Below are 15,835 nucleotides of genomic sequence, written 5' to 3'. Positions count from 1 at the left end.
TAGGTGCAACCCACTGCACTCAGGGTGAAGGAGCAGGCAGGAGACTGGAGTGTGCATGTTGGCAGAAGGAGCAGAGGGGATTCTTAGTAAGTAGAACTGGAGTGTTTTTAGGGTAGGAAAAAGAATTTCAGCTTGCAGTCAGATTAAGACAGAGTACACCCCTGCCAAGAGCTCATGCTGAAGCAACACAGCCCCCAAGAATCTTGAATCTGTGAATGTGGCCCAGACATAGTGGGCTTGCAGGCAACACTCGGAATGCACAGGGAAAGCACTTCAGCCTCTGGTGGCCCAAATCAGGTCTGGGTGGACACGGAAGGCCAACATCTTGGCTAAGAGACATAGTTCAAGTGTAGGAGAGCAAGTTGAGGTCATAACAGCCATCCACCTGCAACACAAAAGACCATCAGATCTGACCCACTCAGGGCAACAGGAATGAAACAGAGGGAAGCGATCACTCACATCAAAGCGGCCGATCCTTGTAGAGGTGTGACTGGCCCGGATCATCTCTGTCAGCGCCCACATCTGCTGCACCTCGGAGGATACCCTGTTGGGGTCTGGGAGACCCTGCTCCAGAAGGAGGGGTCAGTGGCCATGGGTATCTCCCCAGCAATGCCCTTAAAGCTCCAGAGAAGCCAAGTTGGGCTACGGGGCCCTCCAGCTGACACTAGTAACATTCCCAGATGACTTGTTAAACATGACGTTGGAGCCTCATCTGCAGTAGGCAGCCCAGCCTCACTCAGAGATACCTCAAATCCCATGGACCACCCAAGATGGCACAGAGTAAATGAAGGGCCCTGGGTCCAGCCCTAGATTCTTGCAGAAAGAGGCCCACCTGGGCCTGTGCTGGACACAAGAGCTTTTTATACATGGTTCTTACTCACAATGAGGGCTTACCTCAATGAGGGGAGCAGGCTGCTCACAAGGCACTGGGTGGGAGAGCCACTTGGGGAAGGTCATGGAGGGGCTCTGCAAAACAAAGGCAAACTGCCCTAAAGGAGGCAGAGTGGGAAAGCCCTAGAACCAGATTCCAAGGTCCTTGGAGCAGACAGAAGGGCACCTGAGCCTCAGACACTGAGAAAACCCTGTTCAGGGGTCCATGCGGTCCAAGGGGCAGTCAGATTACCTAAGAGCTAGAGACTACATAAACTCTTCTGCTATGCGGGAGGCCCCAGGAACACAAGGAACGGAAGTGTCTCCCAGCACCTGAAGGCTCAAGCTCTGAGAGAGGCAGGTGGATATGGGGACATGACCTTACCTCTCCTGGCTAACTTCCCTCCTGGCTAATTTCCTTCTGAGCATTCCCTCCTGGCTAATTTCCCTCTGAGTCTTACCGTTCACTCCCTCTCCTACCCCAGCATTCCCAGCCATAGCCCCACACCCAGCATTCCCTTTCATAGCAACAGCTCTGAGCTGGTCACCTACCTTTGGTCCCTGCTGGTAAATCTGCAGTTCCTCCACTGTGAAAGACAGCCATAGTGGTGATGGCTGTCGCAGAATCAGGCGCAGTTCCAGTACTCTGGCCATGTCACACAGCATCTGACATATACAAACACACACACACACACAAGGACCCAGCAAGGCCCTAGCTCACTGCCCAAGAGCCTCCCAACCAGCAATAAGCCAAGATGCTGCCTCCCCAGGCCTTAATCTCTCCAAGGCACAAGCCCAGGCCAGCCTCCCCTCCCCTCTTCCCTCCTGGTATCCTGGCCCAATCCCTACATCCCCTGTGAGCCCTTATCTGGACTTCCCTAGCCATGCTGAGTCCCAGCTGACCTGATGCTTGAACAACGATACATACTCCTGGGCTCCCTCTTCACTGTGTGGATCAGGCATGAGGCAGTAGTCCCGCAGGCAGGTCACCCACTTGGCTGGTGTGTGTGTTGAGGTATGCTGGCGAACACGGATGCTCAGAAAGGCTGTGTAGTAATTCTTAAACATTATCTCCTGTAACTAGAGCACACACAACCTACCATGACAAATCAGAACCAGGCCCTGGGCCTGAGAAGTTCAAACCTACCATCTCTTCCTCCCCTTGGGAAAGTACTCTTCTGGGATACCTGAGTGGCTCAGTGGTTAACCATCTGCCTCCACTCGGAGCATGATCCTACAGTCCCGGGATCGTGTTTCCACATCAGGCTTCCTTCATGGAGCCTGCTTCTCCCTCTGCCTGTGTCTCTGCCTCTCTGTGTGTGTGTGTGTGTCTCTCATGAAGAAATAAATAAAATCTTAAAAAAAAAAAAAAGGGAAAGTACTCTTCTACCAATCGAACAATTTCAACAAGCGCCCACTGGGCCCAAAGACAATTTCCCTTTCCTAGAAGAGCTCACAGCCCAAATGAGCAGGTCATGCAAATAAACCATGACCGCAGGTCTTGGCACAAGTCTAAGATGCTGGGCCATCTGGGTGTCTCAGTGATTGAGTGTCTGCCTTTGACTCAGATAGTAATCCCAGGGTCCTAGGATCAAGTCCCACATCAGGCTTCCCACAAGGAGCCTGCTTCTCTCTCTGCCTATGTCTCTGCCTCTCTCAGGAATAATAAACAAAATCTTAAAAAAAAAAAATCTAAGAGGGTCCCAGAGGTTAGAACCCTAACTTTGGAGGAGGCAGAAAATATACAGATGAGGCCTCAAGAAGGAGGAGTTCACCAAGTGGAACGGGAAAGAGTATAAAAGTAACATAAGCAAAGGGACACCAAAGGTTGAGAGAACTTGGCCCACCCTGGAAACAGCAGTGATTCGGCCTGGCTACAGCAATTCTCATTCCTGAAGACTCACCAGAATCACCCAAACAAGTTTTTTAAAAACTATAAATGTACAAGTTTCACCCTAAACCTACTGAATCAGTATTTACAGGTTGGGAGCTTTAGTGAAGATTCCCAGCTTATGGTAAGGAACAACTTGAAGGATGATCACACACCATGGGACAAAGTGCATGGGGTCAAGAAGCAGGCAGGGCACAGGCCTAGAGTGGCCCCAAATGCCAAGCCATTAGAATGTGGACTTTGTCCTCTGTGCTGAGGTCTTGTAGTGTCGGTCACTCTGCCAGCACATGTGGACCAGCAACTGGAGACTGGAAACTGGAAACACTGAAATGATCCTGATGAGGAAGGAGCTGAACCTGACCTCCAGCAGGGACTGTAGGGAATGGGCAGGAGGCAGGTTTTGGGGTAACTCATTGTCCAGTGATTCCCCAGCCCCTGGGCCAAGAACAAAATGACCTTTCACCTCTCTTTAGTAGACAACTGTATTTCCAGCATCACCCTATTATCTTAGCACTTGTATGCCAGCTCTGTCCTGGACATGGGGGAGAGATGCTGAAGAGAATACCACAGAACGCTGCATTCTAGTAAATATGTGTTAACTGAGGTAATAAATAAATGGTAAGCTCATTTGCAAGGGCGAGGACACTGCAGAGGCTTTCGGTAAAAGATTAAATGCCTGGGATACGCCCGAGTTCCCAGGTCAGCCCCGCCCAGGAGCCCCGGTCGCGCCCACGGGTCTGGCTCACCTCAAAGGGCGCGACGCTGGGGAAGGTGACATCGATGACCAGCACACCAGGCCGGCCTTGGGAGGTTCGCACGTCGCCCACCTGCAGGGCCACGGTACCTTTCACATGGCAGGGCACCGACACGCGGGACATGTTGTCAGCAGCCTCGACCAAGCCCAACTGCTGCTCCTGGCCTCGGACTACGGGTCCTTCCCGGCGTCCTCAGCAGAGTCCCCAAGAACTACAACTCCCAGAAAGCCTCGCGCTGGGCCAGCCCGGCCAATTACTGATGCCCCAAGCCGGCCGGGAGTCGGAAGTGGTTGAGGAAGGGTTCTTTCAGCCAATCTCAGCGCGAGCCTTCAGGAGCCTTGGGCCCTGCCCAGAAATTTCCGAGCCATTCCGTGTCTGAGCGATCCTGGCCCCTCACCGTCTGTTATGCTCCGTTATTACACCTGTGCAGGACGGTCGTTAGTTAAAGCATATCATGCCCTGAGCACTAATGAGCATAGTGCCCGGCAAACATTAATTGCAAAAATAGGTATGAACACCCCCTTTTTTTAAAAAAATGGACAAAGGATTTGAACAGACAATTCACAAAAGAATATAAATAGCCAATAAACCCATGAAAAGATGCTTAATGTGATTATTCCTCAGGGAAGTTCAAATTAGAATTCGCACAACCCCACTGAAGAGGCTGAAATTAAAGACTGGGAAGGATGTGGAGTGCCTGGGACCTTAATCCACTTATAATTTCCAGCTATTTTGAAAAAGTTTGGCATTTCTTTAAAAACCAAATTCATACCTACGATATGATTCATCCATTATACTCCCAAGTATTTACCCAAGAGAAATGAATGCATAGGCCCGCTCAAGGACTTTGTTCACAATAGACAGAAATTGGAAATAATCCAAATGTCCAAGAGATGAACAGATAAACTGATTGTGGTGTATGGAATGCTGCTCAGCAATAAAAAGAAATAAACAAATCCAAATATCTATCAACATATGAATGGGTAAACAGAGCCTGGTATATACATGCAATTAATTACTCAGCCTTAAAGATGAATGAAACTCTAATAAATGCTTTAGCGTTAACATTGAAAATATAGGGATCCCTGGGTGGCACAGCGGTTTGGCGCCTGCCTTTGGCCCAGGGCGCGATCCTGGAGACCCAGGATCGAATCCCACATCGGGCTCCCGGTGCATGGAGCCTGCTTCTCCCTCTGCCTGTGTCTCTGCGCCTCTCTCTCTCTCTGTGACTATCATAAATAAATAAATAAAAAATTAAAAAAAAAAAACATTGAAAATATCACGCTGGGCTGCCTGGGTGGCTCAGTGCTTGGGTGGCCCGCCTTCAGCCTGGGGTGTGATCCTGGAAACCTGGGATCGAGTCCCACATTGGGCTCCCTGCATGGAGCCTGCTTCTATCTCTGCCTGTGTCTCTGGCTCTCTCTGTGTGTGTCTCTCATGAATAAATAAAAATCTTTAAAATAAAAAAAGAAAATATCATGCTAAGTGAAAAAAATAGACATGAAGGACAAATATTATATGATCACACTTACATGAGGTACTTAGAATAGGTGAATTCATAGAGACAGAAAGTAAAATAGAGGTTGCCACGACTAGGGGTGAGGGGAAATAGTGATATTGTTTAACAGGTATAAAGTTTGTGTTTAGGATGATGAAAAAATTTCTGGAAATAGTAGTGATGATTATACAACACTATTAATATACTTAATGCTGGGCGTCTGGGTGGCTCAGTTGGTTGTGTCTGACTTTGGGGTCCTGGGATCAAACCCTGCATTGGCCTCCCTACTCAACAGGGAGTCTGCTTCTCCCTCTCCCTCTGCTCCTTTCCTCTGCTTGTGTTCTCTCTCTCAAATAAAATAATAATAATAATAATAATATGCTTAATGCCACTGACTTCTACACTTACAATGAGTAAAATGGTAGATATTATGCATATTTTAACATTTTTTTAAGGGCAGCCCTGGTGGTGCAGCCGTTTAGCGCCACATGAAGCCCAGGGTTTGATCCTGGGGAACCTGGATCGAGTCCCATGTTGGGCTCCCTGCATGGAACCTGCTTCTCCCTCTGCCTGTGCCTCTACCTCTCTCTCTCTCTGTGTGTCTCTATGAATAAATAAATTTTTTTAAAAAAATAAAAAGGAGGGGATCCCTGGGTGGCGCAGCAGTTTGGTGCCTGCCTTTGGCCCAGGGCGCGATCCTGGAGACCCGGGATCGAATCCCACATCAGGCTCCCGGTGCATGAAGCCTGCTTCTCCCTCTGCCTATGTCTCTGCCTCTCTCTCTCTCTCCCTGTGTGACTATCATAAATTTAAAAAAAAATTAAAAAAATAAAAAGGAATGAATAGTATGCACACCACCACCACTAAATCTCAAATGTGCTAAATTAAGCAAAAAATGTCAGACCCCAAAGAGTACATACTGTATGATTCCACTTACATGAAAGTCTAGAAAAGACAAAACTAATCTATAGTAAAATTAATAAGAACAGTTTTTCCTGAGGCAGAGAGTGAAGGGAAGGATTTGATTATAAAGAAGAACAAAGGTATACTTTGGGGTGATGGGAAGGCTCTAAAACTTGATTGTGTGGGCAGCCTGGGTGGCTCAGAGGATTAGCGCCTGCCTTTGGCCCGGGGTGTGACCCTGGATTCCCAGGATCGAGTCCCATTTCGGGCTCTCTGCATGGAGCCTGCTTCTCCCTCTGCCTGTCTCTGTGTCTCTCATAAATAAATAAATAAAATCTCTAAAAAAAAAAAGAATAATAAAACTTGATTGTGGTGATAGTTATATTTGTCTAGACAATTGTCAAAATTTATTAAATTGAATGCTTAAGATTTGTGAATTTTTTAAGATTTTATTTTTTTAATAAAGATTTTGTTTATTCACAAGACACACACACACACACACACACACATAGAGAGAGAGAGAGAGAGATACAGGCAGAGGGAAGCAGGCTCCCTGCAGGGACCACACCCCAAGCTATAGGCGACACTCAACCTCTGAGCCACCCAGGTGTCCCCAAGATTTTATTTTTTAAAGTTTTTATTTATTTGACACAGAGGAAGACAACACAAGCAGGGGGAGTGGCAGGCAGAGAGAGAGGGAGGAACAGGGGAGCCCAATGAGAGGCTCAATCCCAGGATCCTGGGATCATGACCTGAGCCAAAGACACAATCAGTTAACTGAGCCACCTAGGCGTCCCTAAAGATTTTATTTTTAAGTAATCTCTACACCCAAGATAGGACTCAAACTCACAACCCCGAGATCAAGAATCACATGTTCTACTGACTGAGCCAGCTAGATGCCCCCAAATTTTTGCATTTTTATTGTATCTAAATTACACCTCAATAAACATGATTTTAAAAAAAGATTTTATCCATTGATTCATGAGAGACACAGATTGAGAGGCAGAGATATAGACAGAGAGAGAAGCAGGCTCCCCGCAGGACCCCAGGTCCTGGGATCCCAGGACCCCAGTATCATGACCTGAGCTGAAAGCAGACGGTCAACCACTGAGCTGCCCAGATGCCCAATAAACATGATTTTATTTTTTTTAAGATCTTATTTATGTATACATGAGAGAGGCAGAGAGAGAGGTAGAGACACAGGCAGAGGGAGAAGCATGCTCCTTGCAAGGAGTCCAATGCACGACTTGATCCCGGACCCTAGCATCACTCCCTAAGCCGAAGGCAGATGCACAAATGCTGAGCCACACAGACGTCCCAATAAACATGATTTTAAAAGAAAAAAAGAGCAAAACAAAACAAAATAAAAAATTAATGCTAATCATTACAAAAATGGTAATCAAACAAAAAATGAATGTTTATCATCATCCTCCTCCTTCCAGGCACTTGTGGAAACAATGCCACAGAGGTCATTAGTTAAGCCTGTTTATTTATAACAAAGCTGAGACCAGAAGTGGTCCTAAGTGATTTCCTAAGCCAATAAAGCAGTATGGAGTAAAGCTGGAACCAGGGCCTCTTTTGGGCTCCTTCTTCACAGGTCAGAACCCTCCAGGTAATGGTCAGCATTGGTGACCTGGGCCTTCTTTATGTTGAGGAACCCAAAGACACAGGCCCAGTGTAACCCATAGAGCTCTCAGAGTGGAGTTGGAATATCATATCAGTCAGATACAGAACCAGGATTCCAGGCCAGCCTAAGGAACAGCCTGGTACACTTGTGCCTTCCCAGTCCAGGTGCCCCCAGAGACTCCTAGTGACAGAAGACATCCCCTGTCTTCTCATTGGCTGTTGTATAGGGAAAATAATTTATATCTGTGGGTCTTCTGGACTGGCCATTGCTATCTCCATTTGAACTCAGACTAATGATTCACAGTCTGGGTCCCTCCAGGTTCCTGAGAGTTTCCTCTTCATGAAAATCACCTCATGCTGGAGCAGTGACTTCTCCAAATCCCAGATTTTAGGTCCCCTGGAAATCTGGAGGATACACACAGGCTCTGGGCTTCAGGATTCAGATCTGAAAGCATAGTCACAGTGCCACCAGCTAGAACCTCAAGACTTGACCTTTATTGCTCACCTGTTAATACCCACTGACTTTTGTCCCACATTTCCCCCTAAACTCTCCTTTCCAGCTTATCTCTTAGCTCAGGCAAAAGACCCCATGGGTGCAGCATCCTGTAATGGAAACCAAAACTACCCCTCAAGCAATAATAACTGCCTAAATGAAGTGTTCTGGCAGCCCAGACCACCCAGACGAGTTTGAGCTTAACCCTTGACTCATGCCTGGGCAGATGGACCATGGAGAGACCCGTGGACTCACTGACGGTTACCTTTATCTCATCATAATACTAAAGTCTCCACCCAAGGAGAAGCACAAGCCTTGTTTATATAACATACAAAGTATGTATACGGGTGTTTCCTTAAGGCACATACATGACCTTATGCCCACTTTTACATATGATAAGGCTCCCATTTCTTTTCCTTCTCTCTCTCTCTTTTTTTTTTTAAAGTTTATTTATGTATTGTTTTTAGTAATCTCTACTCCCATTGTGGGGCTCAAACACCTGGGACACCTGGGTGGCTCAGTGGTTGAGCGTCTGCCTTTGGCTCAGGACGTGATCCTGGAGTCCCGGGATTGAGTCCCACATCAGGCTCCCCTGCTTGGAGACTGCTTCTCCCTCTGCCTGTGTCTCTGCCTCTCTCTGTGTGTTTTTCTCATGAATAAATAAATAAAATATTAAACATACACACACACACACAGACGATCCTAAGATTAAGAGTTGCTTGCTCTTCTAACTGAGCCAGTTGGGTGCCCCAAAGCTCCCATTTCTAAATATTCATCCTAACCCTAGGGAGCACCTGGTTGGCTCAGTTAGTAGAGCATGCGACTCTTGATCTCAGAGTCATGATTTTGGGCCCCACAATGGGTGTAAAGATTACTTAAAAATAAAATCTTAGGGCAGCTCGGGTGGCTCAGCGGTTTGGCACAACCTTCAGCCCAGGGCCCAATCCTGGAGACCCGGGATTGAGTCCCCTGCGTGGAGCCTGCTTCTCCTTGTGCCTGTTATCTCTGCCTCTCTCTGTGTGTGTCTCTCATGAATAAAGAATAAAATAAAATTTAAAAAAATAAAAATAAGGGCAGCCTAGGTGGCTCAGCAGTTTTGCGCCACCTCCAGCCCAGGGCCTGATCCTGGAGACCTGGGTTCGAGTCCCACATCAGGCTCCCTGCATGGAGCCTGCTTCTCCCTCTGCTTGTGTCTCTGCCTCTCTGTGTGTGTGTGTTTCTCATGAGTAAATAAATAAAATCTTAAATATAAATAAATAAAAATAAAATAAAATCTTAAAAAATAAATACATAAAATAAGTAAATAAATAAATAAATATTCATGCTAACCCTAAATAAAAGGAACCCACTCACTCTCACTCTGGGAGTCAAAGTTGTAAGTTATTCCCTGTGATATTCTTTGCTGCAAATAAAATTTCATTTGTGTGACAACTCCACCTTGTGTAGTTTCTGTGACTCACCAAGGAGCAAACTCATGTTAGTTCAGTTACAATTGGAGACACAGACCTATGTGGCCCCTCACTGCAGACCAGTCTCACCTCATATCTCTCAGGTAGACAGTCACCTCCACTCCAGTCCCTCCAATCCATTACCCACTTTGTGGCAAGACAATGTTTTCAGTGTGAAAACGTCATGGAAAAAAAAAAAAACACGTCATGGAATCCTTCTGCTTCAAGGTCAAATCCAAAAGCTCTTGGTAAGTCCAATAATCAAGGCATGAATGGCTCCTGCCACAGGCTACTCAAAACCTGGTCCTGGGACACCTGGGTTGCTCAGTGGTTGAGCATCTGCCTTCCACCCAGGGCGTGATCCTGGAGTCCCGGGATCAAGTCCCACATCGGGCTCCCTGCATGGAGCCTGTTTCTCCCTCTGCCTATGTCTCTGACTCTCTGTGTGTGTGTCTCATGAATAAATAAATAAATAAATAAATAAATAAATAAATAATCTTTAAAAAAGAAAACAAAACAAAAAACCCCAGTCCTGGGATCCCTGGGTGGCGCAGCGGTTTGGCGCCTGCCTTTGGCCCACGGTGCGATCCTGAAGACCTGGGATCAAATCCCATGTCGGGCTCCCGGTGTATGGAGCCTGCTTCTCCCTCTCCTGTGTCTCTGCCTCTCTTTCTCTCTCTGTGTGTGTGACTATCATAAATAAATAAAAATTAAAAAAAAACCCAGCCCCAAGCAAAAACAAGACTCATGCTCTTTCCAAGTCTCCCGGACACTCTGTGTCCATATACATATACATATATTTTCCATATACATATATTTTCAATAAAATCTGCTTTCACCTTCTACTGGCTCACATCTGATTTCCATCCTTAATGAAGCCAAGACCTGCTTAGTTAGTCCTACTAACCTACTACCCTCTCTGGCTCCTCAGATCCAGTCTGCCTCCATCACTAATGCATGGGACATTGTGCAAAATGCCTAGAAAGATACTGCTTTAGTTGTGGATAAAAATTTGACCTAGACTAAAATCTGTTCCGTCACCACCTAAAAAAACTTAAAATCAAGCCTCAAGGGATGCCTGAGTGGCTCAGTCCGTTAAGTGTCTGCTTGCGGCTCAGGTCATGATCCTAGGGTTCCTGCTCATCAGGGAGTCTGTTCTCCCTCTCCCTCTGCAGCTTCCCCTGTTTATGCTCTCTCTGTCAAATAAATAAAGTCTTTTGAAAGTTGTTGTGTTGTTGTTTTTTTTAAGATTTTACTTATTTATTCATGAGAGACAGGTAGAGACACAGGCAGAAGGAGAGGAAGGCTCCATGCAGGGAGCCCAACATGGGTCTCGATCCCAGTCTCCAGGATCACTCCCTGGACTGAAGGTGGCGCTAAACCTCTGAGCCACCAAGGCTGCCCTGAAAATTGTTTTTAAAAGGAGAAATGTTGGGGATCCCTAGGTGGCTCAGCGGTTTAGAGCCTGCCTTTGGCCTGGGCCGGAGTCCCTGGAATGGAGCCTGCTTCTCCCTCCTCCTGTGTCTCTGCCTCTCTCTCTATGTCTATCATAAATAAATAAATAAATAAATAAATAAATAAATAAATAAATAAATAAATAAATAAATAAATAAATAAATAAAAATGTTGAGCATATTTGTTTTTAAATATTTTATTTTTAAGTAATCTCTACACCCAAAGTACGGCTAGAACTTACAGCCCTAAAACCAAGAGTCACATGTTCTATTTACTGAGCAAGCCAGGCACCCCACAGTTTTTATTTTTTGAGCATGTTATATTATACATAGACAAAGAGAGAGAATTAGCAATTGGATCATGCAGTTTTGAGGGTGAGAACTACCAAAGGTCTGCAGATGGCAAACTGGAAGCCCAGGAGAGCCAATGTGCAGTTCAAGTCTGAAGGCCTAAGAACCAGAAAATTTTATTGTATGAATTCTAGTCCCGGGCAGCCCTGGTGGCACAGCGGGTTTAGCGCCGCCTGCAGCCCAGGGTGTGATCCTGGAGACCAGGTATCAAGTCCCACGTTGGGCTCCCAGCATGGATCCTGCTTCTCCCTCTGCCTGTGTCTCTCTGTGTCTCTCATGAATAAATAAAAATAAAATGTTAAAAAAAAATTCTAGTCCCAGAGCTAGCCGACTCAAGACCCAAGAAGAGCTAATTTGTCAGTCCCAGTCCAAAGGCTGGAAAACACCAGTGTTTCAAGTTCAAGCCATCAGGCAGGAGGAGTTTCCTTTTACTAAACTTTTCTGTTCTTTTCAGGTTTTTACTTGATTGGATAAAGCCCACCCATATTAGGGAGGGAAATGTGCTTTATTCAGTCTCTTTGCATGTTAATCCTAACCAGAAACACCCTCACAAACACCACACTCAGAATAATGTTTGGCTAAATGTCCAGATACTCCATGGTCCACATGAAAATGAACCATTACAGAGTATTTTTTGCTGCTGTTGTTGTTTGTTAATATTTTATTTTATTATTTTGATTTATTCTTAAAATATTTTATCTAAAAAAAGATTTTATTTATTTGACAGAGAGAGAGAGGATGACAGAGCACAAGCAAGGACAGAAGGAGAGGGAGAAGCAGACTCCCCACAGAGCAGGGAGCCCAACATGGGGCTTGATCCCAGGACCCTGGGATCATGACTTGAGCTAAAGGCAGATGCTTAACTGACTGAGCCCCCAGGCACCCCTATTTTATTATTTTCTAAATAGACTCCATCTCCAGCATGGAGTCTAATGCGGGGTGAAGTCACAACTCCCAGATCAAGACCTGAGCTGAGATCAAGAGTCAGACACTCAACTGACTGAGCCACTGTGATTTTTTTTTTTTAGTTTTCTTTCTCTTATTTCTAGTTTCATTCCATTATGATCAGAAAATATACTTTGTGTGATTTCAATCTTTTAACATTTTTTAATTTTTATTTATTTTTATTTGTTATTTTAAGATTTTATTTATTTATTCTTGATAGACATAGAGAGAGAGAGAGAGGCAGAGACACAGGCAGAGGGAGAAGCAGGCTCCATGCAGGGAGCCCCACGCGGGACTCGATCCCGGAACTCCAGGATCCCGCTCTGGGCCAAAGGCAGGTGCTAAACCGCTGAGTCACCCAGGGATTCCCCCATTTATTTTTATTTTAAGATTTTATTTATTTATTCATTAGGGACACAGAGAGAGGCACAGACAAAGGCAGGTGCTAAACCGCTGAGTCACCCAGGGATTCCCCCATTTATTTTTATTTTAAGATTTTATTTATTTATTCATTAGGGACACAGAGAGAGGCACAGACACAGGCAGAAGGAAAAGTAGGCTCCATGCAGGGAGCCCAAGGAGGGACTCAATCCCAGGTCCCCCGGATCACACCCCAGCTGAAGGTGGCGCTAAATCGCTGAGCTACCTGGGCTGCCCTAAAAAATGTTTTAAAAGATTAATTCATTTATTTGAGAGAGAGAGTGTGTGTGTGTTCATGTGCATAAGTGAGCTCATGTTGGGGGGGGGAGCAGAGTGAGAGAATCTTAAATAGACTCCCTGCTGAGTGAGGACCACCTCCCCCCACCCACACACACACTGGGCTCTATCACCCATGAGATCATGACCTGAGCCAAAACCAAGTTGAACGCTTAATCGGCTGAGCTACCCAGGTGCCTCTAAAATTTCTTAGGACTTACTTGTGACTAACATATCTTTGGTCTGTCCTGGTGAATGTTCCAGATGCGCTTGAGAAGACTGTGTATTCTGCTGCTGTTGGTGATGTACATGCAATATCAGGTCTACTGTGGCCTACAGCATTGCTCAAGTCCTCTTATTTCCTTGTTGATCTTCTGTTTGGTTGTTCTAGCTGTTATTGAAAGTATTGAAGTTTCCAGTTATTATTGTAGAACTATCTACTTCTTTCAATTGTGTCAATTTTTGTTTCATGTATTTTGGGGCCTTGTTGTTAGATGTGTATATGTTTATAATTGTTGTATCTTCTTACTGTGTTGTACTTTTTATCATATTATTTCTTTCTTGGGATGCCTGGGTGATTCAGCAGTTGAGCGTCTGCCTTTGGCTCAGGGCGTGATGCCGGAGTCCCGGGATCTAGTCCTGGGATTGAGTCTCTCATCGGGCTGTCTGCATGGAGCCTGCTTCTCCTCCCTTTTCCTATGTCTCTACTTCTCTGTCTGTGTCTCTCATGAATAAATAAATAAATAAAATCTTTTAAAAATATATTATTTCTTGCTTTGGCACTTGCCTGGCTCAGACAATAGAGCACATGACTCTTTTGGGGGTTGTGAGTTCAAGCCCCACATAGGATATAGAGATTATTTAAATAAAAATTAAGATGGGGCAGCCCAGTGGCTCAGCGGTTTAGCGCCACCTTTGGCCCAAGGTGTGATTCTGGAGACCTGGGATAGAGTCCCATGTCTCACTCCCTGCATGGAGCCTGCTTCTCACTCTGCCTGTGTCTCTGCCTCTTTCTCTCATGAATAAATAAATAAAATCTTTTTTAAAAAATAAGATATATGTGTTTCTTTGTCTCTTGTAACCTGTTTTGACTTAAATCTATTTTGTCTTATAATAATACAGCCACCGATCTGTCTTTTGGTTACTATTTCCATGGAGTATATTTTTCTACTTTTTTATTTTCAACTTCTCTGTGTTCTTGTATCTAAAGTGAGTCTCGGGGTGCCTGGGTGGCTCAGTTGGTTGAGTGTCTGCACCTTTGGCTCAGGTCATGATCCCAGGGTCCTGGGATCAAGCCCCACATTGGGGCCCCTGCTCATTGGGAAGCCTGCTTCTCCCTCTCCCTCTTCCCCTGTTTGCGCTATCAAATAAATAAAATCTTAAAAAAATAAAGTGATTCTTTTATAGATAGCATCGAGATAGATCTGGGTTTTTTAAATCCAATCTTCCAAACTTTTACTAGTAAAGTTTAATTTGATATGATTACTGATAAAGGGTTTACTTGGGACATTAGTTTAGCTGTTTGTATTCTGTATGTTTGTTGTTGTTCCTCAATTCCTCCATTTATACCTTTTTAAAATTTATTCTTTTTGTAGTATACTGTTTTGTTTTCCTTCTTTCCTTTTTTTTTGTATCTCTTTTCTTGTTTTGTATATTTGTTATGTTTTGTTTTAAGCTTACTTAAACTTTAAGTTTACGCACTATGTGAGGTGGAAGAAAATTTCAAGTGGACTCCCCCTTGAGTGCAGTCAACTCTGGGCTCCATCTCCCAACACATGAGACTGTGTGACCTGAGCTGAAATCACAAGTGGGACGCCTAATTAACTCATTCACTCAGGCACTGAAGGACTTTTAAGTAATCTCTTAAACACAACATGGGGCTCCAACTCACAATCTTTAGATTGAGTCACATGCTCTACCAACTGAGCCAGCCGGGTGCCCAGGCTTGCTTGCATTTATTTATTTATTTATTTATTTATTTATTTATTTATTTATTATCTATATATCTATCTTCCAAGTTTTTATTTCAAGTTAGTTAACATATAGTGTAGTATTGGCTTCAGGAGTAAAATTTGGTGATTCACTTACATATAACACCCAGTCATCATCACAAGTACCCTCCTTAATGCCCATTGCCCATTTAGCACATCCTCCACCCATCTCCCATCCAGCAACCCTGTTTGTTCTCTATAGTTGAGAGTCTCTCATGGTTTGCCTCTCTCACTGTTTTTTTTATATATATATATTTTATTTATTTATTCATGAGAGACACACACAGAGAGGCAGAGGCAGAGGCAGAGTGAGAAGCAGGCTCCCTGTAGGAGCCCAATGTGAAAGTCGATCCCAGGACCCCAGGATCACAACCTGAGCCAAAGGCAGATGCTCAACTACTGAGCCACTCAGGTGCCCCTCCCTCCTTGTTTTTATCTTATTTTTCCCTTCCCTTCCCCTATGTCTATCTGTTTTGTTTCTTAGATTCCACATATGAGTGAAATCATTTGGTATTTGTCTTTCTCTGACTGACTTATTTCAACTAGCATAATACACTCTAGCTCCATCCACATCATTGCAAATGGCAAGGTTTCATTATTTTTGATTGCTGAGTAATATTCCATTATCTATATATCTATATATCTATACCTATACCACATCTTCTTTATCCATTTATCAGTCAATGGACATTGGGCTCTTTCCATACTTTGGCTATTATCAGTAGTGCTGCTATAAACATTGGGGAACATGTATACCTCTGAATCAGTATTTTTTGATCCTTTGGATAAATACCTAGTAGTGCAATTGCTGAATTGTAGGATAGTTCTATTTTTAACTTTCTGAGGAACTTCCATACTGTTTTCCATAGTTGCTGCACCACTATGTAAGTGTAAGAAAGTTCTCCTTTTTCTGT

At 44.6% G+C, this 15,835-nt stretch overlaps 1 protein-coding gene across 1 annotated transcript; it reads right to left on the bottom strand.

Annotated features, from left to right (window-relative positions):
* Window positions 1-244: 244 nt before the first annotated feature.
* On the bottom strand, window positions 245-3,723 carry NICN1 (nicolin 1, tubulin polyglutamylase complex subunit). Its single transcript, XM_055342683.1, has 6 exons — window positions 3,508-3,723; window positions 1,774-1,950; window positions 1,423-1,536; window positions 895-966; window positions 460-564; window positions 245-385 (listed from the first exon to the last, which is right to left on the bottom strand). Exons 1-6 carry the CDS (start codon window positions 3,637-3,639, stop codon window positions 344-346), a joined length of 642 nt encoding a protein of 213 aa, XP_055198658.1. The 5' UTR covers window positions 3,640-3,723; the 3' UTR covers window positions 245-343.
* Between the last annotated feature and the right edge of the window lie 12,112 nt (window positions 3,724-15,835).

The sequence above is a fragment of the Nyctereutes procyonoides genome, unplaced genomic scaffold (assembly GCF_905146905.1).
Source record: "Nyctereutes procyonoides isolate TBG_1078 unplaced genomic scaffold, NYPRO_anot_genome, whole genome shotgun sequence".
Lineage (NCBI taxonomy): Eukaryota > Metazoa > Chordata > Mammalia > Carnivora > Canidae > Nyctereutes > Nyctereutes procyonoides.
This window is presented reverse-complemented; position numbering and strand designations above follow the sequence as displayed.